Consider the following 24,373-nt stretch of genomic DNA (forward strand, 5'->3'; position numbering starts at 1 on the left):
ACAGTCCTGCCATCCTGGGAATTAACCTTGTAAACCTACACTGCACTCCCTCATTAGCATGAAAGTATTTCCTCAAATTAGGGGACCAAAACTGCACACAATAGTCCAGGTGTAGTCTCACTAGGGCTCTCTACAACTGCAAGAAGGACCTCTTTGCTCGTATACTTGACTCCCTTGTTATAAAGGCCAACATGCCATTCGCTTTCTTTACTGCCTGCTGTACCTGAATGATTACATTCATAGACTGATGAACAAGGACCTAGGACAGAAAGGTCAGTGTGCGAATGGGAAGAATTAAAGTGTTTGGCAACCGGGAGATCAGTTAGGTCCAGGCAGACTAAGCAAAGGTGTTCAGCACAACAATCACCCAGTCTACATTTGGTCTCGTCGATGTATAAGTCCACATCTTGAACAACTGATACAGTAGATGAGGTTGGAGGAGGTGCAAGTGAACCTCTGCCTAACCTGAAAGGACTGTCCGGGTCCCTGGACAGAGTCGAGGGAGGAGGTATAGGGACAGGTGTTACATCATCTGCTGTTACAGGGGAAGGTACCTGGGCAGGGGGTGGTTTGGGTGGGAAGGGATGAGTTAACCAGGGAGTTGCAGAGGCAACTCTCTGCAGAAGGTAGAAAGGGATGGAGACAGGGCCGGATTTACGTATAAACTAGACAACAAGCTTAGGGCCTTGAGATCTGGGGGGTGGCCCTATTCACCTCACCCACCGACCATCCGCCTACCGGGACCTCCTACTTGTTCCCTGCTGACCATGGCCACTCCACCGCCCTTCAGCACCCCGCAGCCGTCGCCTTACAGGCAGCCTGGACTCAGCACCGGGCCTGAAGTTTCCACGCTGCTAACTCCAACTCCCCTGGGTTTGACTGCGTTGGGTCCTAGTGCTAGCCCCCCCCCCCCCCCCCCCCCCCCCCACAACCCTGGTAACCTCAGTGGCTGTTCCACTGGATCTTCCCCATTCCCCTCAAACCATGTCACCCCAGCTCTTCTCCACCCACAATACAGTATTCATACCCCCTACCCCCTCCGCAATATTAAAGTCAGCACGGCCCGAGGCTGGGAGCTCCGCAAATCACAGCTCCATGATGTTGAAGCAGCAAGCCCAACACTCCAGAACTTCAAACGGTGATCCAGGTAAGGCATCGCCCGCTCCGCGGTGAATCCAATATGTATTTTAAAACCAACTTTTAATTACAGTATGTCACTGTTTAACATACAGTAGGACCTAAAAGTGTCACACCGTCACTGTTGGGTAGTCATGGTACTCTAGTCGTGGGGGTGGGGGATTGGGAAAGGGGGGGGGGGCTCACAAGTGAAATAGCTTAGGGCCTCTCTTCATCTAAATCGGGCCCTGGGTGGAGATCGGAAGATGTGACTAGTGGTGAGATCCTGTTGGAGGTGGCACAAATGTCGGAGGATTATGTGTTGTATGTGACAGCTGATCGGGCGAAAGGTAAGAACTAGGGGAACTCTGTCTTTGTTGTGACAAGAAGGAGGGGGAGCAAAGGCGGAGCTGCGGTGTACCGAGGAAACACGATTGTGGGCATCATCTATGATGAGAGAGGGGAACCCCCATTCTCTAAAGAATGAGGATTGCTCGGATGTCTTGGCATAGAACACCTCATCTTGGGCACAGATGTGGTGTAGACAGAGGAATTGGGAGTAAAGGGATAGTCTTTGCAGGAAGCAGGGTAGGACAAAGTGCAGTCGAGAGAGTTGTGGGTGTCAGTGGGTTTGTAATAGAGACGTCATTTCCTGTCTATTTCAGTCTATTTCCTGTGATGGAAACGATGAGATCAAGAAATGGAAGGGAGGTGTCAGAGATGGTCCAAGTGAATTTGAGTGCAGGATCATAATCATTATAGTACTTTATTAGCCAAGTATGTTTTGCAACATACGAGGAATTTGATTTGCCATACAGTCATACCAATAAAGAGCAACAAGACACCCAAATAAATTTTTAACATGAACATCCACCAAAGCGACTCCCCCACATTCCTCACTGTGATGGAAGGTAAAAAAAAATTCAAGCTTCTTCCCTTCTTTGTTCTCTGGTGGTCGGGGCACTCAAACCTTCCGTTGTTGGGCCGATCTTGGCTCCCGCAAGCCAGCGGTCGAGCTCTCCGCATCGGGGTAGATCAAGCTCCCGCATCGGAGGATCTCAGCTCCCCCGTGTCAGGCGATCGGACCCTGGGTCGGGGCTGGTCGAACTTTCTGCGACTTGAGCTTCCAGATATCAATCTCTACCCGAGACTGCAAGCTCCTCGATGATGAAATCAGCGGGCCGTGGTTGGAGCGTCAATCCCAGGCAAGGGATCGCAGGTTCCGATGGTAAGTACACAGCACCGCGGTGGGGCTCAAAGTCAGTCTCGAGCAAGGCTGCCAGCTCCATGATGTTAGGCCGCAGAGCCTAACTCCATGATGTTAGGCCGCAGAGCGACGGGAGATACGACCCGGAAAACAGCCGCTTCTCCGGTAAGATAAGAGATTGAAAAATAGTTTCCCCCAACCCCACTTAAAACAAACCAGAGAACATTAACACATACTTTTAAAACGCACTAAAAATAACAAAAAAGATGAAAAGACAGACAGACTGTTGGCGAGGCTGCTGCCCATGCCCGCAATTTGGAAAATCTGACCACCTGGCTGTGCTTCTTCTCCATGTGTGCAGAGACCGAAGGGCGTGGCACAGATATTATTTTCTCTGTTTACTGTGTTGAAGGGAGACTTGATAGAAGTATATAAATTATGGGAGGCATAGATAGTGTAGACAATCAGAACCATTTTCCCTTGGTGGAAATATTCAACACTAGAGCCCATGGCTATTAGACGAGAGAGGGACAGTTTAATGCAGATGTACGGGGCAAGGTTTTTCTTACCCTGAGAGTGGTTGTGGTCTGCAACACTTCTGTTGGTGATGGAGGCAGATACAATAGTGGCATTTAAGAGGCTTTTAGATAGGCACATGGAAGTGCAGGGAATAGAGGCATGTGGATCATGTACAGGTAGAAGAGATCAGTTTGACTTAGCATCATGTTCAGCACAAACATTGTGGGCCGAAGAGCCTTTTCCCGTGCTGTACTGTTCTATGTTCTACGAACAAACGTACAAAAGGTCAGTCCAAGATATTGGTGGCAATAACCCAGGAACACCATCTCAAGAAGAGGGGCCCTATTTTGAGGCTCAGAGAAGACTACTCCCCTATCAGCAGAGTGAATCTAGCCAATTCATTTGTATGGCTTGTATTCAAGTCCAAAATGTGATTTACTAAAAGACGTGATAAGCTCCAACAGTAAATCAAATGTGAAGTTTTAAAGAAGTCAGTGGCTTGCATGCGTTCTTAAGTAACTTGAGTGCTAATAAAATTTAAACTGCACTAATCCTTGATTTAAAGTCTTTGTTCGACATGTCAATTAATACACCATGGAGGGACAAGTGTCAGCATCCTATACTGTGGAACCAGAAAGGCATACAAAATTGCAAATGTGGCTGAACTGAAGTTTTGTACAACTACAACATGATTTACTAACTTTACACTCAATCACCAACAGATGAAGCAAAGCATGCCGTATGCTCTCTTTATCAATTGTTTTGCCACATTCAGGGTACCGGAAACTTTCACCCCTCTGCACACCAATGTTACAATGGGTCCCGTTATTAACTGTATATTTTGTTTTTGCATATAATATCCCAAAATATATCACCTCACATTTATCCTGATTAAAACTCATTTAACCCCATGTTCAAAGAACCCCATTCTCTGTCCAACTGTCCAACTGATCTATATCCTGCTGTATAGATTTTATTTATTTATTGCAGAGAGGGGTTGGTGTGAGTGCATAGACTGGGCGAGGGATAGAGAATGGGGGTGGGTCTATTATTTGAAGTTGGAGATTTTAATGTTCATACCGTTATGTAATACTATTCTTGCAGTTTGCAGCATCTGCCACACCCCTCCAAAAGTTGGTCCTATAAAATCAGTGCCATCTATTTGTAGACTCCCCTGAACAATGATTCTGTCCATCTACCTTATCCATGCCTTTCTTAATATTTGAATTTGAATTTGATTCCTTTATTGTCATTCAGACCTTTTGGTCTGAACGAAATTACGTTGCCTGCAGTCATACACAGTAACAATAAATAACAAAACATACAATAAACACAAATTAACATCCACCACAGTGAGTTCACCAAGCACCTCCTCACTGTGATGGAGGCAAAAGCCTTTAATCCTCTCTCAATTGCTACCACATCCTTCCTGAAGTGTGGTGACCAGAACTGTACATAATCTTTAATTACAAATGGCACAATGTCCCAAGTATTATACTCAATCCCTCAACTTTCTGAACTTGCCTAGTATTCAGAACCTTGTCATAAGCATTACCAAGGCATTACCAAGGTCAATGTGACCAATCTCTACGATTTGACATCAATTTTCTGAGTTATGTCTTTTCAAACTCAATCTGTGAGAAATAATTTTATAAATTGAGCAGATAAAGTGAAGAAATATCTCCCTGTCATGGTCCTACATGTCTTATCCTAAAACCATAATCCTCACACCAAAGCAGAGGAAACATTCTCCCCATACCTAATCTGTCATGTTCTAGGTATGTTACAAAACTTACCTTCAGCGACGCTGCAGTTCTGCCACTGGCCGTGTGTGCGACTTTGGCGCCTTTGAGGGGGGGAGGGGGTTTAAATGTGTTTTTTCTCCTACCTGTCCTGGATATATTTTCTTGGAGTGCAAGCTTTTGCTGAAGAATTGTTCCAACGGCCGTTCTGTGAATTTTTTATTTTTTATTTATTTATTTTTTTAATTTTATTTTTTTTTAAATTGTCCGACAATTTCAGTACTGGAGTAATTTAAAAATCAGCTTCTAAAGCCATGAATGCCGACAACGGGGACGGATTTCATGTACGGGACAGGTAAAGGAAAGCCGTTTATTTTATGTTTAAATTGCTTCTTAGGATGCCTTTAATCCACATTTTACATTGCAAACGGTGATTTAGGACCCATACAAGCCGGCAGTATTTTTCCTGCCGATATGGGGTTTAAATTCACCGCAACCGCAACGTTCCAATCGATCGCGTTCCTCAAAAACCCACTCGCAAGATGATTTAAATGGCCATTAATTTATGGGAATTAAACACTAAATTCCTTCCATTTGGCCTATAAATCCATGACAATGAGATTTAAAAATCATGTTATATTGTGAATTCTTGTGTGAATGTTATTTGGACACTTAGGCTATTTAAAAATGGTAATCTTTTCTTAAGAAATGGATAGATGTTTAGATCTAGTAATTGAATGTTGTAATTAGCTACAATTGGGTAACTAGCTGTCACCACCACACACACCACCCCCCCCCCCCCACCCCACACCCCCCCCCCCCCCCCCCCCCCCCCCCACGGAGTAATTGGACAGTACATCATCTTACAGATCCATATTGAGAAGATGCATAGTCAGTATCTAAAATTTCATTACAGTCATTACAAACTCGCTTTCAGACACTGACTTGATATCTTCACTTTATGGCTCTTTTAAGATGGTTTGCAACATATGGGGGGAATTTAATATACCTGCAGATTCACACCAAAAAAAAAAATTGTGTGATCCTGTCTACCCGAAGAGTGTCTCATGTTTGCTTTTACTCATTCATTCACAGGACATTGATATTGTTGACATGCTAATCCTTCTCCATTTGTCCCTATTTAATTAAGAGGACTGCTAGGCCCTTTTATAGAACAATTGCGTGTGAATCGGAATGGGAAACAACAATAAACCAGAAGTATTTTAACAACTATCTGGTGGCTTCAAGGTCATTTTAATTAATACACCATACATTCCTTATTTATTTGTTTACTTTCATTCAAGTTTCCCAGCTTCTCTGCTGGGATTTTGACCTAGTCATCCATACTATATGAACCTTTAGTGGCTAGCACTTGCTAAAAATTGCTATCAATCTATATTACCAAACCGTTATTAGCTAGTACTGAAGATTGCTATTAAAAATACCAAGATTCGAACCTCCGGTGACGACGCAAGCAGATGGCTGCTTAATTTCGAGCTCCCGATAGCAAGTATAAAACTAGCCTCCCTTAACTCACTAATTGCTACATAATTCACAGTTTTCTGTTTTGGAATGAGTGGGGGAGCGACAACTAGAAGTCAAAAGAAACGTGACGAACGAAAAAGAAAGAATTCACCGGATGGACAAAGCTCAAAAGATGACTCAGCAGAAACCGTGCGCTCAATGCTACACAATATCAGTAAGGAAATACATGACTTCAGGACTGAATATAAAGTGGACTTACATAAATTTAAAGAATAAATCAAAGAAGACATGAAAACCAAACTCAGAGTACTGAAGCAACAAATTTATCATAAACTTTCTGCAAACTCCAAACAAATCCACGCCCATGAAACTAGACTAAACAAAGCTGAAGCACGAATTGAAGAGGCTGAGACAATTAACATGGCTGTGAAAAATGTGCTGTTTAAATCTATGAAAAAACAGAAAGCCATGCAAGAAAAACTGACTGATTTGGAAGGACGGTCTAGACGAAATAACATTCGCATCCAAGGCGTACCTGAAAAGAAAGAAGGCAAATCTATGTCTGAATTTGTGGAGCAACTTTTAAAAACTGAACTCGTAATAACAACGGACACCAACGTACGGATCCAGCGCGCGCACAGAGCTTTGGCTCGCTAACCGGAAGATAATTCACCACCTAGGTCTATAGTGGTAAATTTCCTGGAGTTTAATACCAAAGAAATGGTATTGAAAAAGGCCTGGGGAAAGAAGATAATGATTGATGGGCGACGTCTATCATTTGACCACGACTATGCAACGGAGGTTGTCCAGAAGCGCAAGGCATATAAGGGAATAAAGAGGGCCCTGAAGGAGAGAGGTGTCCGCTTCCAGACCCCACTGGACAAGTTGCGTATTCACTGGGACTCAGGACCATGCACATATCATAGTGCACAAGATGCAGCGCAGGAGCTGAGGAGGAGAGGCTACTCCGTGGAGACACCTGATTACAGCGTTGAGGAGCTGGCAGACCCAGAGATGGAGCGTCTTCTCCAGGTTTTGACATGGCAGAGAGTTGGAAAGAGGAGCGAAGATGAGAGTGAGACAGCAAGAGAGTGACTACAGGAGTCTGAGCAGACCCCATCCAACTAGCTTTTATTGTGTCACAAATTCTTTTGGACTAAAAAATAAGTGCTACGGATGACGTTGGACGATACTAGGATGCGTGAAATGAAGTGTTTCACCTCTAGTGAGGGGCCCTCTGGGAGGAGGCTTTCCCCTATACCTGCCAATGGGGACTCAGGGTGGAAAGGAATCACCCTTACTTGGAAGTCAACTGTTTTTTCTTTTATTTTATTTTTTTTATTTGGCACATGTTGTCCAGATGTTCAGACCTGCACAGTTTCAAGTTATCTGGAGATTTATGAATGCAAGACAGGAGTAGGTAAATTAAATGTCACGTAATACTATCAAATTGATGTCACTCAACGTAAATGGGATGAATAATCCATTTAAAAGGAGCAAGGTCCTGGCTAAACTGAAAAAAGAAAAGGCCCAGGTTCTATTTTAACAAGAAACCCGCCTGCATCATCAAGAACATGAGAAACTAAAACGCTTTGGCTTTAGAAATGCATTTTATAGTTCCTATAAAACTAGCCAAAAGAGGGGAGTGGCTATCCTTATTACAAATGCAGTCCAATTTGAATGCCATAAAGAAGTTAGGGACAAAGAGAGAAGGTATGTATTAGTTAAAGGAAAGTTGGAAAACAAAGTTGTGACACTGATCAATGTATATGCCCCCCCCAGAGAGTACCAAATGTTTTTTCAAAACTCTGTTTGATATTATTGCTTTAGAAACTGAAGGTATTTTGATATGTGGAGGGGACTTCAATGTGGTCATGAATCATAATTTGGATACAACAAGCCTAAAAAAACCCAAGATGCAACTGACCAAGTTTATTAACACATCAGTGCAGGAAATGGGCCTAATTGATGTTTGGAGAGAACTTCACCCTTTAGAAAGGGACTACACACACTATTCAGTACCTCACTCAGTCTACTCCAGGATTGACTACTTTTTAATGAATACGGGTGAAAGTCACAGGATCACAGAGTGTAAAATCGGGGTGGCAGATGTATCTGATCACAGTGTGATCAGCTTGACAGTACACCTGAATAGTAGAAAAATAAATGCTGTTTGGAGGCTCAATGTGGGTATTTTGAATAATAAGACAAATGTGGAACAAATAAGGGAAGAGATAAAAAGGTACATAGAAGAGAATGATAACGGGGATGTGGATCCTGTAATACTGTGGGATGCTATGAAGGCAGTTATACGTGGAAAGCTGATCGCCCTGACATCATCACAAAAAAAGGCCTGGCTAGCTACGTATGAACATAAAGTAGAAAAACTGAAAGAATTGGAGAAAAAACATAAAAACATACAGGATCAGTTGGTACTAAAACAGATTAAGGAAAAAAGGGGGGAGAGAGAGATGAGATCCTCAGGGGAGATATGGAAAAAAGGGCAAGATTCGTAAAGCAGACCTATTATGAAGCAGGTCCAAAAGCAACTAGACTCCTGGCCAGACTCCTGCGTAAACTGCAGGCCTCTAATACAATTCATAAAATAAGAGATCCTAAAATTATCAATTATCACATGAGCCAGATGAGATAGAAAGAATATTTGAAGAATACTATAAGAAACTCTATTCTAAACCACCATCAGCTGATGAAAGGACAATGAGAAGTTTTTTTTAACTCACTTGATCTGCCATCCATTGGTGAGACACAAAATAATACCATTACGTCACAATTTACGGTTAAGGAGCTAGAAGCTGCAATCAGTAGACTCAAGGCTAGTAAATCACCAGGCAGCGATGGGTTTCCACCAGAATGGTACAAGGCCTTTAAGAAAGAGCTAACACCTCTGCTCCTGTCTTGCTTTAACTGGACCCTTAAAGAGGGCAGGGCTCTCCCATCATGGAAGGAAGCAATTATTACCATTTTACCCAAGGAAGGCAAAGACAAAGAGCAATGTAAAAAATTCAGGCCAATCTCAATTTTAAATGTAGACTACAAACTATTTACCTCGATCATTTGCAAAAGACTCGAGACTTTTGTACCAGATCTGATTAATGAAGACCAAACTGGATTTATTCGGGGGCGTCAAACACAGGATAATATTAGAAGAACCCTCCACATCGTGGATAATACACAAAAAATGATACAAATATGCTCCTGGTCAGTTTAGATGCAGAAAAAGACTTTGATAGTGTTAGTTGGGTATTCTTATATGAAGTACTGAGGAGATTTGATTTCAATGAAGATGCAATTCGGTGTATTAAAACAATATATCAGGAGCCTACAGCTAGGATTAAGGTAAATGGAAACATATCAAAAAAGATCCAGTTAGAGAGGGGCATAAGGCAAGGATGCTGTCTTTCTCCTACTCTCTTCATTTTGTATATCGAACCCTTAGCACAAGCAATAAGGCAGGGAGAAGACCTGCAGGGGGTCAAAATAGGGGGAAAAGAACATATAATTGGTCTTTTCGCTGATGATATCATTATTTTTCTTGAACAGCCAGATATATGTCTCCCAAATCTAATGAACCTATTTGAAACATATGGATACTACTCAGGGTATAAATTGAATATAACAAAAACACAAATTCTTTCATTCAATTATTCTCCATCCCAACAAATCAGAGATGCATATAATCTGAAATGGAACTCAAAAACGATGCAGTATCTTGGTGTAACTATAACCAAAACACTTTCCAACTTGTTTGAAACTAATAACAAAATTGAAGAAAACATCAAAAAGGATGTTGAGAGGTGGTCGACCCTTCCTCTAGACTTCAGTACCAGAATACAAACGGTAAAAATGAATATCCTACCTAAACTACTATATTTATTCCAATCTCTCCCAATTAATGTTCCCCGAGATAAATTCATAGCCTGGGATAAAATGATCTCTAGATTCATTTGGAATAGCAAAAAAACCAAGAATAAAATTAACAACACTTCAACTGCCGAAAAGCAAGGGTGGAATGGCTTTACCAAATCTGAAGAAATACTTTTATGCAGCTTAACTCAGACCTCTGGCTTGTTGGTGTAGACCTGATTATGAATCTCGATGGAAAGAAATGGAAAGGGAGATACAGGGTTACCAGACCCAGATTTTGGTGGGAGACAAATATCTGAGAGGGGCTTTGAGACATGCTATGGATCCAATAGTAGCATTTACGTTAGAAATATGGAATGTTACAATGGAAAAATACAAGTTAAAAAGAGGGGTTCACGCATTGAAGTGGTTCGCATGTGACTCAAAGTTTAAGCCAGGGGTGTATGATTCAAAATTCAAAGAATGGGCACAAAAAGGCATAACGGCAATGTATACAGTTTCAGAAAATAGCGAGTTTATGAGCTTCCAAGATTTAAAGTCAAAGTATGGTCTCGAAAACAAAGATTTTTTTAGATACTTTTAATTAAGAGACTACTTTATTAAAGAGATAAGGCCAGAACTAGATGAAACTTCAAATAATGTGATCAAGGTGATTGTGGATGCATACAAAGAGAAGGGGTCTCGGGTCATCTCTGCTTTCTATCAAGCTCTGGTGGAAAGCGGGGGAGAATCAACGCTCTACATAAAAACAAAATGGGAAGCAGAATTAAAGATTCAAATAACAGAAGAAGAATGGTATCAAATGTGTGAAACACAATGTTCAACCACAAGCTCACTTGTATGGAGAGAATTTTGCTGGAATAATCTATCTCGCTTTTTTTTATAACACCCAAAATAAAAAGCAGACAACTTGCTGTCCAACAACACTGTTGGAGGCTGTGTGGGAGTACGGAGGCAGACCACTCGCATATTTTCTGGAACTGTGTAAAGATAAGGCCATACTGGGAAAATGTGAATGCAGCTGTAAATAATATCTTGGGTTATAAAATCCCAAATACCTGCCCTGTGATGTATCTGGGGTGTATTAAAGATAGTGTAAAAATAAAAGATACATATTTGATTAAAGTTTTGCTTGCAGCAAGTAAGAAGGCCATTACCAGGCAGTGGCTTAATGAAAAAAGTCCAAAACAGGAACAGTGGTTAGAAATTGTGCTAGACATCTTTAATATGGAGAAATTGACATATTCCTTGAGAGTCAAGGAGAATTCATTTGAGAAGATCTGGGAAAAATGGACTGTTTATTTGAGCCATGACACCAATTAGATAATTGCCGAGCTAGATATGGGAAGATTGCGTTATATAGAACTAGATGGTATGTTTGTATGAATGTTGAATTATCTCCAGATAACTAATCAATGTAATGGTTTTTCTTTTTTTAATTTGGTAAGTGAACCACATGGTCTTATTCCAATTTTTTTTTTTTTATTTACTTTCCCCCCCCCATCTACTTTTTTTTTTATTTTGATTGCTGTTTTTCTTACTTTGTTTTATTCATGGTGATGGTGTTGCACTGTTTTGAAAATCTCTTAAAAATCAATAAAAATTTAAATGAAAAAAAAAAAATACCAAGATTCATTTCTTAAATTGCTATCAGCAGAATTGGTTTGTTCCAGCATTTCCTGTAGAATACATGGCTTCCTTTGAACTTGTCAACAGTCAATTTATACTGGATTGCATCTTGTTAAAACATCAGAAAAAGAAACATAGATACAGGATCATAAGAGTCAAGAGACTTTGGGGATTTGAGTTGTGCAGCAAATTTAATGACAACTGAAAGGAATTTTAAGTTGCTGCCAACTACTTCAAACAATTTTTTTTTTAACAACTGTAATAAACCAATTTTGATAACTGGGATGTCATTACCAAAACACTATTGATCACAGACTAATTAAGAACCAAACAAACATTTCTTGCAGATCTCTAAAAACTGGAAGTGAGAGACCATTGACCTGCAAGCCATTGAAACAATTTTCAAAATCCAAAGGAAACAAAGTTGTTTTTAGTTAAATTATATATTTTTTATAAAATTTTAACTGCAATGAATGGATAAAGATAAAACAATCTACAAAGGAGGCCAGGAAACATCAGGAAGCCAATTAATGGATCATAGATCACAAATCATATTACATTGCATTTCTATTCAATGCATTGAAGGGGTGTGTGTGGGTCTTATAAAATAGGTGGCAACAATTTGTAAGCCTTTCAAAGGTAAGCTTATTTTACAATAATTAACCGTAACCGTATTAACAAGTAAGACTGTGAATATCATTTTCTCTGAGGGAATTCAAATTCCCCCAAAAAAAGATATGCACAATGTTTCTAATATCAGAGATCTGTATTTTTTAAATTTATGTACAATTTTCATTCATTTATCCATTCTTTTAAAACACTCTTTGCATATGATTTACATAATAAAAGGCAAATGATCAATTCATTGTAGAAATTGGTTTATAATCTTGTATTCCATGAATGATTAATAGGTACAGGCTGCATAACAATGGATCACTGAGGTTAATAATGTCTGCAGGAGATATGTACATTTAAAATGAACATTTCTGACATTTAAAAAAAAAAATGCTCCAAGTAAAATTAGCACAAGGAAATGATCTATTATCATAGGATGCAGCCACCAGTTAACACAGCTACTTCTTACCAAAGCCGATGGGAAGATCAGAGGACGTCAAATCAAAACATACCACCCAAATATTTTTGCTTCTGTTATGCTTCCTGAGCAATTATGCCCAAATATTTCTCATCTCAAGATGTAATTAAATTATATATCAATTTAAAGCTACCTTCTGCTTTCCACTGCTTTTTGAGTTACATTAATTGCATTACTTACAAGTTATAAAGAAAGGCTTGTCTAAGTTATGTTGGTTCTATGGGGGCCATGAAGAACAACATGTGCAGCTTGTGAATTCATGGCACACCTGACCAACTCGCAACAACTAATAAATGTACAATGAAGTATCAGTTAAACTAGACTATGACTGTACAAGGCAAAGTACATGGTGCACCCTCTATAGTGTAAAGTCCATAGTAGTTCAGTACTGGGTGAGGGTTGTGGTTTGGGTTGTGAAAGATGGTTTCAAGGGCCTGATGGTTGATTGGACGAAGCTGTTTTTGAACCTGAAGATAATTGTTCTCAGGCTCCAGTACATTCTTCCTAATGGCAGCAGCAACCTGACATGGCCAGGGTGGTGTTTGTCTTTGATGATATAGATTGCTTTCTTGAGGCAGCACTTCCTGCAGATCTCGTTGATGGTGGAATATCAATACGTGACGGACTGGATAATTACCGCCAATTTCATTGTGATACATATCATGGATGCTTCCAGACCAGACTATGTTGTAACTTAGCGCATCAGAACAATGTCAGGGGCATACTTGCTCTGCCTGTCACAGTCACAACGCTGACAATTACCAAGCTCTCGTTCCCAATGACAATACGTGGTATGTTTTTTTTTGTTATTGTTGCAAATAATATCGTTGAGATTAGACATAACCAACAAAATAAAGTCCTTTATTGAAGACAGCTATTGTTAAAGTAAGCAGCAGTATCTTGAAAGACATTCACACACATACACACACACAAAAGCATTACAGGTGTATTGTTTTCTACTGTACATATTTTTATATATTATGCTGACAATGTTTGTTTAGGGTCAGAGGTAAAAATATTTAAGAAGGAACTGCAGATGCTGGAAAATCGAAGGTACACAAAAATGCTGGAGAAACTCAGCGGGTGCAGCAGCATCTATGGAGAGAAAGAAATAGGCAAAGTTCCGGGCCGAAACGTTGCCTATTTCCTTTGCTCCATTGGTGCTGCTGCACCCGCTGAGTTTCTCCAGCATTTTTGTGTACCAGAGCTAAAATACGACTGGTCACGTGTGTGACATCACATGGAAGCATTATCCAATCTGCAAATTTTAAAAAGCTGGAATGTTCATATCTTTAGCAGACATGTATTATAGTTCTGTAGATAGGAAAATAGCAAAGAATAAAATTAATCTCTTACAATAATGTTTTAATGTATTACTTTGTGATGATATCTGGTCACGTGTATAGTATTTTCCAAAGAATGGGCCAAAGATTGTGTCAAGTGTTAGACTCCTTAAAGTTGTCCTGGATTTCAAATTCTGATAATTATGCCTAATCATTCGAAACCTATTTCTAAACAAAGATTTAACTTTGTGATATACTGTTAAGGAAACAATGCAATTATGAAATATAGAATGACACAGCATGGTTTATTAAACTACACTTCTTCAAAGGAGATTTACTATTATCTCAAATATCCTGCATTCTTTGGAACCTGGATCCCTCTAATGTGTTCTCCTTGATACACTGATCCCTCCAGCCTAAAGCACAACCATTCACCACCACACTGTTCTGACCCTTACCTAATTTTGCATCCATACAATCACTGACCCTTTGATCACAAAGTTCAATTAGGTACCTTGCCCAGAAAGCTGGCACAGGTTTTCATTCTAAACTTTACATTCAACTTTAACTTCCTGAGAAGATGATGTAACCAAACTTTGATTCAAGAGAAACTACTGGCTCACTGGAGAAGGTGGTTTGGCAACCTGTTATGTTGCAGGAACAAACACTGCTCGATTAATTAATTCCATTGTTCTTGCCCATTTGACTGGTACCTGAATAACACATTGTAATATATTTACGATGATTTATATCAAAGTTAAGCATATAGTCTGAAAGAGCAACCAATTCTACAGGCTACAGTATGCAGCAAGTTTTGTTCTGGAATTGGCCGAGGCCCAGTCAAGCTTATTGACAAATTAATGTTGATTTTAGCTTTTTTTAGACTATAGAGCACACCAACTCAGCCTTTTCTGCCAAGATATGACCAAGATTGGGTTACATACTAGAAATATCCTCCATCACTCCTGAATCTGTTAGAGAACCAAACAACCAGTGTCTGTCTCCCATGGTAGGATGCCTAAAAGTACAGGACTAGGTTTGAAGTGATGGGGAACAAGTTTCAAGAAGATCTAAATTATTTGCACAGAGAGGTAGTTGGCATTTGGAATGAACTGCCAAACGAGGCAGTGGCGTTATCTGGACAGGTATTTGAATGATCAAGGCAAAGAGGGATGTGGAACAAATGATGGTGTAGGATTTGTATGGTGTTAGCATAGACATAGTGTTGTACAAATGCAATGGTGTGCAACTCTACGACTAAATGCAACCTCAACCTCTTCCCACACTGCTTCCTCTATCCCCTACTACCAATTCCATAATCTGCGCCACATCTGCACCCAGGATGAGGGGTTCCAGACCATGGCATCGGAGATGTCCTCATTCTTTAGGAAACGTGGGTTCCCCTCTTCTATTATAGATGAGGCTCTTACCAGGGTCTCCTCTATATCCCGCAGCTCTGCTCTTACTCCCCATCCCCCTACTCGTAACAAGGACATAGTCCCCCTTGTCCTCACCTTCCACCCCATCAGCAGGCGCATACAACATATAATAACTATATAACAATTACAGCACGGAAACAGGCCATCTCGGCCCTACAAGTCCGTGCTGAACAACTTTTTTTCCCTTAGTCCCACCTGCCTGCATTCATACCATAACCCTCCATTCCCTTCTCATCCATATGCCTATCCAATTTATTTTTAAATGATACCAATGAACCTGCCTCCACCACTTCCACTGGAAGCTCATTCCACACCGCTACCACTCTCTGAGTAAAGAAGTTCCCCCTCATATTACCCCTAAACTTCTGTCCCTTAATTCTGAAGTCATGTCCTCTTGTTTGAATCTTCCCTATTCTCAAAGGGAAAAGCTTGTCCACATCAACTGTGTCTATCCCTCTCATCATTTTAAAGACCTCTATCAAGTCCCCCCTCAACATTCTGCGCTCCAGAGAATAAAGACCTAACTTATTCAACCTATCTCTGTAACTTAGTTGTTGAAACCCAGGCAACATTCTAGTAAATCTCCTCTGTACTCTCTCTATTTTGTTGACATCCTTCCTATAATTGGGCGACCAAAATTGTACACCATACTCCAGATTTGGTCTCACCAATGCCTTGTACAATTTTAACATTACATCCCAGCTTCTATACTCAATGCTCTGATTTATAAAGGCTAGCATACCAAAAGCTTTCTTTACCACCCTATCTATACGAGATTCCACCTTCAAGGAACTATGCACGGTTATACCCAGATCCCTCTGTTCAACTGTATTCTTCAATTCCCTACAATGTCATAATCCTCTGACATTTTCGCCACCTCCAGCGAGATCTTACCACTGGCCACAGCTTCCCATCTCCTCCCCTTTCTGCTTTCCGTAGAGACCGTTCCCTACATAACTCCCTGGTCAATATGTCCCTTCCCACCCAGACCACCCCCTCCTCTGGTACTTTCCCCTGCATCTCCAACACTTCAACTCCCCCTCTCATTCTGAATCTGACCCTTCTGTCCTGGGCCTCCTCCATTGCCAGAGTGAGGCCCAGCACAAATTGGAGGAACATCACCTAATTTTGCTTAGTAGTTTACGCCCCTGCGGTATGAACATTGACTTTTCTAATTTCAGGTAGTCCTTGCTTTCTCCCACCTTCCCTTTTTCCCAGCTCTCCCACATAGACTACAGTCTCCACCTCTTCCTTTCTGTTTCCAGCCCCCCCCCCACCAAATCAGTCTGAAGAAGGGTCTTGACCCAAAACGTCACCTACTCCTTTTCTCCTTAGATGCTGCCTCACCACTGAGTTTCTCCAGACTTGACCCGAAATGTCACCTATCCATGTTCACCAGAGATGCTTTCTGTCCCACAGAGCTACTCCAAAACTGTGCCTCTTTTGGTGTCGATAGGAAGCCTGAACATGCAATTTCGCAAATATCATGCATTCCGTCACATTCTTGTTATGACAAATGTACACATGCTTTGTACGCTTCCCTTCTGGTCTCTTGTTCAGTTGCATCAGGGCCCTACAACCAACAGCCGTCGCCTTACCTGGAGCCTGGACTCTCCACTGGGCCTGAAGCCCTCACGCTGCTCACTCCCTCTCTCCTGGGTTTGACTCCACTGGGTCCTAGTGCCAGTCGACCCAGCCTTGCTCACCTCAGTGGCAGTTCGACTGAGTCTCCTCCCCCCACCCCCTCTAACTGTAAGTCTCCTCCCCCCACCCCCTCTAACTGTGTGGCCCCTGCTCTTTCCCCACCCACACCACAGCCCTCTCACACCCCCCCACCCCCTGACCACCCACCACCCCCCCACCACACATCGCCTCCACCACACATCGCCCGTCCCCACCTGCCTTCCTCCGGACCCAACCCCCATCCCTGTCGAGTGTTCACCATCCCCCCCGACCTCCCCCTCTCCAACACCGAACGGTCCGTCCTCAACAGAGGTCTTACCTTTGTCCCCCTCCGTCCCCACCTCAATGAATTCCGCGCACACCACGACTTGGAGCGCTTCTACCGTCGCCTCCGCCTCACAGCTTTCTTCCATGGGAAGGAGTCCTCGCCCCCCACTGATGACCCCCCTTCCCGTCTCCAACGCACCCCCTCCTCGTGGAACCCCCCTCGTGGCCAATTTCCGGCTTTAGAACTTTTTATCAATAACTGCCGTCGCGACATCAACCGCCTCAACTTCTCCACTCCCCTGTCTCACTCCAATCTCTCACCACAGGAACGCTCTGCCATCGACTCACTACGCAACAACCCAGATTTGGTTATCAAACCCGCTGACAAGGGAGGTGCCGTGGTAGTCTGGCGCGCCGATCTCTACAAAGCTGAGGCCACGCGCCAACTATCGGACACCTCCTCCTACTTACCCCTGGACCATGACCCCACTGACGAGCACCAGGCCACCATCTCCAGCACCATCACCAACTTCATCCACTCCAATGCCCTACCCGACCGAGCCTCCAACCTCATCGTTCCCCAGCCCCGCACAGCCCGATTTTACCTTCTCCCTAAAATCCACAAACCAGATTGTTCCGGAAGACCCATTGTCTCCGCCTGTTCGTGCCCCACCGAACTCATTTCCAAATACCTTGACTCCATCCTATCACCCTTGGTTAAATCCCTCCCTACCTATGTCCAAGACACCTCAGACACTCTCCGTCGTCTCCGCGCATTCAATTCTCTAGGCCCTCACCCCCTCATCTTCACCATGGACGTCCAATCACTATACACCTCCATCCCCCACCACGATGGTCTCACAGCCCTCCGGTTCTTCCTCGACCAGAGAAGCAACCCATACCCAGCCACTGACACTCTCCTCCGCCTAGCGGAGCTGGTCCTTACCCTCAATAACTTCGAGTTCGACTCCTCCCACTTCCTCCAAATACAAGGCGTAGCTATGGGCACACGCATGGGCCCCAGCTATGCCTGCCTATTTGTAGGTTACGTCGAACAATCCTTGTTCAATACATACCAGGGCCCCATCCCCAACCTCTACCTCCACTACATCGACGACTGCTTTGGTGCCACCTCCTGCACCCGCACACAACTGACTGACTTCATCCACTTCACACACTAATTTCCACCCGGCACTGAAATACACCTGGACCATCTCCGACACTTCCCTACCATTCCTTGACCTCACTATCTCCATTGCAGGTGATAGACTTCTAACCGACATACACTATAAACCCACTGACTCCCATGGCTATCTGGACTACACTTCTTCCCACCCTGCTTCCTGTAAGGACTCCATCCCCTACTCCCAATTCCTCCGTCTACGCCGTATCTGCTCCACGGATGAGGCGTTCCACACCAGGACATCTGAAATGTCCTCACTATTCAGGGAACGGGGGTTCCCCTCCTCCACCATAAATGAGGCTCACACCAGGGTCTCTTCCATACCCCGCAACACTGCTCTCTCTCTCTCTCCCCATCCCCCGCACTCGCAACAAGGGCCGAGTCCCCCTAGTCCTCACCTTTCACCCCACCAGCCATCACATACAAAAAATAATCCTCCGTCAGTTTCGCCACCTCCAACGTGACCCCACTACTGGCCACATCTTCCCATCTCCCCCCATATCTGCCTTCCGCAAAGACCGCTCCCTCCATAACTCCCTTGTCAATTCTTCCCTTCCCTCTCGGTCCACCCCCTCCCCGGGCACTTTCCCTTGCGGCCGCAGCAGATGCAACACTTGTCCCTTTACCTCCCCCCTCAACTCCTTTCAGGGACCCAAGCAATCGTTCCAGGTGCGACAGAGGTTTACCTGCATCTCTTCCAACCTCATCTATTGCGTCCGCTGCTCTAGATGTCAGCAGATCTATATCGGTGAGACCAAGCGGAGGTTGGGCGATCGTTTCGCCGAACACCTCCGCTCGGTCCGCAATAACCTAGCTGACCTCCCGGTGGCTCAGCACTTCAACTCCCCCTCCCACTCCGCCTCTGACCTCTCAGTCCTGGGTCTCCTCCATGGCCACAGCGAGCAGCACCGGAAATTGGAGGAACAGCACCTCATATTCCGTTTGGGGAGTCTGCACCCCGGGGGCATGAACATCGACTTCTCCCAATTCTGTTAGTCCTTGCTGTCTCCTCCCCTTCCTCAGCTCCCCTGCTGTCTCCTCCCACCCTCCAGCCTTCCGGCTACTCCTCCTTTTCCCTTTCTTGTCCCCACCCACCCCCACCCCTGATCAGTCTGAAGAAGGGTTTCGGCCCGAAACGTTGCCTATTTCCTTCGCTCCATAGATGCTGCTGCACCCGCTGAGTTTCTCCAGCTTTTCTGTGTAACCTTCGATTCTCCAGCATCTGCAGTTCCCTCTTTAACACTAGTACTGAAATATGTTGGCTACTTATCAGTAGTCTGATAGGTTACAATCAACTTTGTAACCAGAGGACATTTTCCTGGAGGCTTGCTGGTGTAATGTCATCTTTTTTATCATGTGTTGTTTAAGGTGAAGTGTTATGTTCAAACAATTTAATGTTTCTAGTTCACAAATACAGACATTAAACAGTGTTTTTTCTTTAAATTTCATGTCGCCATTTGTGGGGGTCGGGAAATTGTGGGGTCGGGAAATTGTGAAATTTAAAGAAAAATAGAAGAGGGCGAATATATGACATGCATTAAAGAGCCTTGAAGTTTGTTCAAAACTTTGTCTTTATAACAATCAACACATCTTTCAGTATTTTGGGTTGCAGTTGTGCGCAATCTAGTGTACTTTTAAGATATATGTATCTGAAATTAAGCAAAGATAATAAAAATAAATCAGCTGAAGAGTTTGGGAATGGAAAGTTTCTGATTTTTACACTTTGACAATCCCGTCAACATCAGGACACTGGCGTCTGCGGTGATTAATATTATGCCTGGTCCACACCTTACGGAGAAAAACGGTGAGTTTTGTTTTGATTAAATCTGCAATCTGGACAAATTCATCACATCTCTCAGATCATTCTTCTGAGATTACAAATACATGTATGCAGCCCCCTCTTAAACAAAAACAAGTATGCCAACCTACCCATACCACGAGCATTGCAGCCACCAGCACCTTTCATTACAAGGAATACCCGCAGCCTCGTTTGATGTCTTTTCAACTTTTCATTCGCCTTTCCGTTGTCTGCAAGTTGCGCCCGTGACCTCCCAGGTTTAGGTACAACAAAAGGCAGTAATAAAACTGCCCCACGGTGAAAAGTTACCACTGACATACTCGTGTAGATTTTTTTTTCTAAGCGTTTAAAGTCAAGCAGAATACAGCTGCCAACTCTAATAATGCAGAGAGATCAAACACGGGGGTGTAATATCAACAACATGCGTTATTTCACAAATATATTTACTCATTCCCCATTTAAAATAATTGAAGTGCTGAAATATTTATCAATCATGCAAAAGTTGCATTAAAAGACATTTAAAAAAAACTACACAAACTTATTCTTACCAAATTGCGCAGAAGATATATACACGTTGAGAAGGAAAAGCCCAAAGAGTTGACAGTGACCAGATAGTTTTGGCAGATAGAAGGTAGACAAGAGATCCATGGTGAATTCAGCCTTTCATTAGCGCCACGCTATTCCCCACGAACCGCGGAGTCCTTGTTGATTCCACGCAGGATCCCATCAAATTAAAGGCTGCAGAAAGTCAGCGAGTGCAGTCAGTCGGCGCCATGCAATCCAGGCTGGTGTCAAATCGCAATAATCCTGCAGAGGGCTCACAACAATCCCACATTAGCATTTCGACACAGGAAAAGCGTGCTCCTCTGTCCAGCCCATAAAAATCTTCAGTGACAGATGTAGGAAAAAAACCTATTTAAAATGCAGAATATTTCACACAGCTTTACCATGGTTAGTTACACCTCAACATATTAATTACTTTAAAGTAACGTATTTATTATGCATTGGCCAGTTCCTCTGCTTTCCTATGTGGACACTAGTTTCCATTTATTTTCCTAAACAGGCTGGTGAAAAAGCAATAGCATATTGAATCATTCGTCAATTTGAAAAATAGCAAAATAAACCAGTCCCTTATAGAAGACAAATTCCTCTCAATACAGTGAATTATTTTGAGCACATTAAATGTTGTGATCTCAACCATCCATGCTACTGACATTTTGAAAAGACAATCAAAATGGAAAGGATGAGGTGGTTGCTGGGTCCCTGATGGTAAAGAATCACTTGAGAGAAATGATCTTACCTCAAAATATCAAAGCAATTAGTAAATTTGGAGATAAGAGATAAAACTGATTATACCATTGGCAGATTTATACAATTATCAAGAGGACCCCTCAACAAAGGTTATGCACTAATTGGAGGAGATATTAATCTTCAAGTAGACTAGACAAATCAAATTGTTAAAGTAGTTTAAAGATCAGATTCTTAATGTATTTAAAACTATTTCTTAGATTAATATGTCACAGAATCAACTAGGGAAAAGGATATTTTACATTGTTTTATGTAAATTAGGATGTTAATTAGTAATCTCATGGATTGGGGGTCTCTTGAGAATTGTGATTATAGTATGATGATTTTACACTAAGAATGACACATCGGAGTCAAAAACAAGAGCCTTGAACCTGAATAAAGGCAATGACGTAAGTATTAGTCAAAAGTTAGTTTAGATCTCCGGTTTCTTCCCACACTCCAAAGACGCACAGGTTTGTAGGTTAATTGGCTAGGTACAATTGTAAAATTGTCTCTAGTGTGTGTCGGATAGTGTAAGCGTGTGGGGATCATTGGACTGGGTGGACTCGGTGAGCGGAAGGGTCTGTTTCCACGCTGTATCTTTAAACTAAATTAAGAAATTAGATTAAACTATCCAATGTTAATTTAGCAATACGAACTATATTTTATGATTATCAATGAATTTACATTTCATTTAGAGATTAAAAACTCACAATAAAAGAAAACCTCACCTGTCCTTACTAAGTGTACATTGCCTCGTTGTCTCAGGGACATGAATCCCACCCTGCTGGGGAATTTAAATAAATCAGCTACTGATTTTGAAAAATAAGCTTGATCTAATTCTCTAATGTCATTCATGTGAAGAAGCTATCAGCCTTATCTGGTCTGGTTGAAGTGTAATTCCAGACCCTGCAGAGTGATTTACTCTTATTGGCCACAGTTTGGGGGCAATTAGGAATGGATAATAAATCCTGGCATTCCCAGGGATATCCACTACCCATGAACAAATAAATTAAAGCAGTTAAGGATTAGTTAAAATGAAAAGATGTCAAAAGAATTAGTTGTGTGTTAGATTCCAACAAGGAACAAGACACATGGAGGAAGCAAATACAATGTGAATAACTGACAAGAAATGTAAAAATAAATGGTGACATTAGAAAAGGAAAGGAGCAGCAAAAGTAAATGTGGCTTCCTCAGTGGAACAAATTATAATAGTGAATAAGCTGATGATTGTAATGCAAAACACGTGCTCACAATTGAACACATAAAATACACCTATATTCATTAGAAACATAGGTTCTAATAATAATGAAGTAAATAAAATAATCATTTTCATTGGAGATGAAAGTCATTAGTCATTAACCAAAAGTCATTAAATCTTCAGGACTCGATGGTTTACATTCTGGTATTCTAAAAGAAAAGGATGGAGATTAATTGATAATGATGGATCAGTAATGATCAGTCAGTGACAATGTCTATAATTACCTACTTGGCTTTAATGTTTTGAGTGTAGACAGGTAAATTTGCAGAATTATGTATTTACAATGGGAGCACACAGTAGCTGCCAAGACACCTCTGAATATCCAAATACTTTTGCTGGGACTTAGATGGTCACTTGGATGGTTTAAAAGATGGTCTATCCATCTAAAAGGTTCTGATGAAGGTGATTCAGACACTCAACATTAGTAGAAATGAGGAACTGCAGATGCTGCTTTACCAAAGAAAGACACAGTATGCTGGAGTAACTTAGCAGGTCAGGCAACATCCCTGGTGCATTTGGATAGGTGACATTTCGGGTTAGGACCCTTATTCTACAAAAAGATCCAGAGAGGGTAGAAGGCCAGCAAGGGAAGTCGAAGAAGAGCAGGAACATTGGAGATAGTAGAAGGGATTGTGACTGGGAAGTAAGGACACCTAACCATAGCAAATGGCCTGGATGCACATGCTACAGAAGGAGAGCTTTACTTCATGGTGGACCAGGAATTTGGTGAAAATCCTGACACAATATGTCACCTACCCATGTTCTCCACAGATTCTGCCTGACCCACTGAGTTAACCCAGCATTTTGCGTCCATCCAAAATTAGTGTTGTGAAGGCTGACTTTCTTGATTCCACAAAAAGCAGAATATTAAGTGACAAGACAGATTGTGTATTGAGTGGCAAGTGTTTTCCTTCAATGATATATTAAGACAGGACATGGCAACTTAATGCCTTTCCTGATCTCATTATGGAGATTTCAATGAGGGCCAATCTATGAACATCCATCTATTGTCCTCAATGCCACTAATCAGAATGTCAGCCGATGACTGGTTGCAATTGCCTTAAAGTATCCTTGCAATTTAACTTGTCAACAGATGATTTGCCATTTTGAAGATTGGTTCTTATTGTAATAAATATCTCAAATCCACACAATTCTATGACCTGAATATTTCTTAACAAGCCTGACAGTCGTCATTGGGAAAACATTAAGAAAATTGGTGCTTGAAGTTGAGAAAATCTTAATTGGACAGAAGCAGTGTGTTTGATGGTATTACTTAATTACTTAAAGAAGTGTTTGGGAATGTTAGTAAAAAGGTAGATAAATGGGAGGCATGTGGAAGGAAGGAGCAAGGGTAAGCCATTTGACCCCGCACACCTGTTGTGCCATTCAATAACATCATGGCTGGCTTTGCAACTCATCATTACCTTTCTCCTTTCTTCACAGACTCCATTTCCCTTGATTCTCAATATGTGAGTCCCCCTTTGTAGGTTTCTAAC

The 24,373-nt window shown here is 42.0% G+C and overlaps 1 protein-coding gene across 1 annotated transcript in view; it reads right to left on the reverse strand.

Annotated features, from left to right (window-relative positions):
- si:ch211-246m6.5 (von Willebrand factor D and EGF domain-containing protein) overlaps positions 1-21,306 on the reverse strand; it is a 214,414-nt gene extending 193,108 nt beyond the window's left edge. Inside the window, exon 1 of the mRNA XM_055638663.1 lies at positions 20,878-21,306. Within this exon, the coding sequence (XP_055494638.1) occupies positions 20,878-20,977 (100 nt within the window). The 5' untranslated portion in view covers positions 20,978-21,306. The remainder of the gene's footprint in view (positions 1-20,877) is intronic.
- Between the last annotated feature and the right edge of the window lie 3,067 nt (positions 21,307-24,373).

The sequence above is a fragment of the Leucoraja erinacea genome, chromosome 7 (assembly GCF_028641065.1).
Source record: "Leucoraja erinacea ecotype New England chromosome 7, Leri_hhj_1, whole genome shotgun sequence".
Classification (NCBI taxonomy): Eukaryota; Metazoa; Chordata; class Chondrichthyes; order Rajiformes; family Rajidae; genus Leucoraja; species Leucoraja erinaceus.